General features: G+C 41.7%; 1 protein-coding gene across 1 annotated transcript; it reads right to left on the reverse strand.

Moving 5' to 3' along the window:
• Positions 1 to 788: 788 nt before the first annotated feature.
• On the reverse strand, positions 789 to 1,781 carry LOC149196561 (uncharacterized). Its single transcript, XM_089408339.1, has one exon. It carries the CDS (start codon positions 1,779 to 1,781, stop codon positions 789 to 791), a length of 993 nt encoding a protein of 330 aa, XP_089264465.1.
• Between the last annotated feature and the right edge of the window lie 279 nt (positions 1,782 to 2,060).

Genomic DNA, 2,060 nt, shown 5'->3' on the forward strand with positions numbered 1-2,060 from the left:
TTGTTTACTTACCCAAACAAAGATTGCGGTGAATGACTATGAGAAATGCGTAGATAATAAGCAGTACTAAGAACAGCCAACGCCCTCCCTCGGCTGCTTCCGCAACTCCTCTCCGCATCAACCAGAACCAACTACGAAAACTCTCTAAAATAAAATAAAGGTGATCATTATAAAATCATTGATGTGATCGATTGGCGTCCTTTGGAAATCAAGCCACGACGGTCTTTTAATTCAAACGCACGGCGGCCTACGGTAGTTCTTCCTCTTCAGTTTTCCGATTCAAACGCACGGCGGCACACGGTAGCTCTTCCTTTTCAGTTTCCCGGATGCTCCGATGCATAAGATATGATATTTTCAGCAGGTCAGTTCATGTTCCATGGCTACATGTCCGTAGATATGCTTTGCACATTCTTGCCGTATTTAATCTCATCCGTCCAAATGTCAGCTCTTCCACCCTAGGTTGAAATAGGGGAAGCATCAAATATAAGCTACAGTCTACCAGCCACAACGATTGAATACGTCAACAATCAATCGAGTTTCAACCTACCTCACCGATTCTCCATCTTAGCTTATGTGAATTAATCGTCTAATCGGCAGACTGTCTTTCTGTTAAATTTGGTAGTTGTTCAGTTCCAAACTCATTATCATTTGCATTTGCATTATCTCTTGAAGCTCATGGTTGGTCATTGCTTACCAGATAATCATTTGCATTAATAACGACCCATCCATCATCGTCATTTTAATTAGAAACTCATTGCTGGTCATCCGTTACCAGATAATCATTTGGATTAATGAGAAGCTGATGGTTGGCCATCGCTTACCCGATAATCTAACTCCAGTTCTTCTAATCTTCTCTCTGATATCAATGAACAAGCCATTGGAATCAATATGTTCGCATCCAAAGCCTCCTCTGGGAACCCTCGCAGAAATGTTAGGAGATCGTGAAAATGCAATTTTAACATATGATTCTGAAAGAACTTGAGCAGGGCCAAGCCCAATCCAAAAACGGTCTTCATACCCTCGAAGAGAAAAACGTCCCAAATACGAACAGCTAATCGAAATGGCAAGTCTGCGGAGAAAGCAGTCATCAACCAACTGCTTGAATACATCACTGGCGTGATCATCTGTCGCTCGAAATGCCTAGCCAGTTTGGGCAGCTGCTCCTTCACAAGCATTTCGAACTGAAAGAAATATTGGTGAAGTAGAGGCAGGTCTTTTAAATATAAACCTCGAATTTGCATACATTTGAACAGTGCAACCATAACCCAAAAGGCTTCCTCCTCATTCATGTGAAGCAGAAGCATTCCCGCTATGAAACTCATCCCCTGCGTATATCCCACGTCTTTGTCGTAAACCGAATACGCCTTCAAAACATTGTGGAGAGACCTCTGCCCGGGCCCGTCTGGCGTTCGAAATAATTGGTGTGATGTCAAAGTGCGATGAATGTCTTTAACGATATGTTTCTCTGAGTCTGACTCATTGCGGAGGAGTTGTGAGTAAATTCCTGGGTTTACCAGCAAAAGATCGCGGCCGCCTGAAATCAATTGCCAAACGTCACCCCTCATGGATTTGGTAATGCCATACCTGATGCGCCTTTTAATTTCATGGGCGTTATTTTGCAAGCAGAGCTTCCAATCCAGAGCAATGGTTGAGCACCGTTTGCTACGTAGTTCTTGCTTCCTTTCATTACCGGCATTGTCGGCTGACGTCTTTGTAGAGTAATGTGCAATAAGATTAACATTATCATCGTCAAATTTGTCACTGGCCTGTTTTTCGTCCATTCCATTCAATTTTTTTTAAGACAATTTTACGAAACGGGAGGAAGTTTGGTCCACTAATCGGTCTGTGTGGATGTTATATCGAACAGAGACGAAACTGCTATACCGTTTACTAGAAAGGTTAGCGGATGATTAAATAAACGTATAAACCAATATTTCATACAAATAGATTGACGCCGACGCCAATTGTGTTGTTGTTTAAGCTTATAATTTGGCAGCATTTGAATATTTTTGGTTAAGGGTGTGCATCTTGTTTGTTTAAAATGTATTTTAATACATGAA

The sequence above is a fragment of the Pinus tabuliformis genome, chromosome 2_2, assembly GCF_031772625.1.
Source record: "Pinus tabuliformis cultivar Carrire ecotype Pingquan chromosome 2_2, CPIR1, whole genome shotgun sequence".
Classification (NCBI taxonomy): Eukaryota; Viridiplantae; Streptophyta; class Pinopsida; order Pinales; family Pinaceae; genus Pinus; species Pinus tabuliformis.

Coding starts and splice junctions, on each gene's coding strand:
- LOC149196561 (XM_089408339.1), bottom strand. CDS start 1,781: ATGGACGAAAAACAGGCCAGTGACAAATTTGACGATGATAATGTTAAT.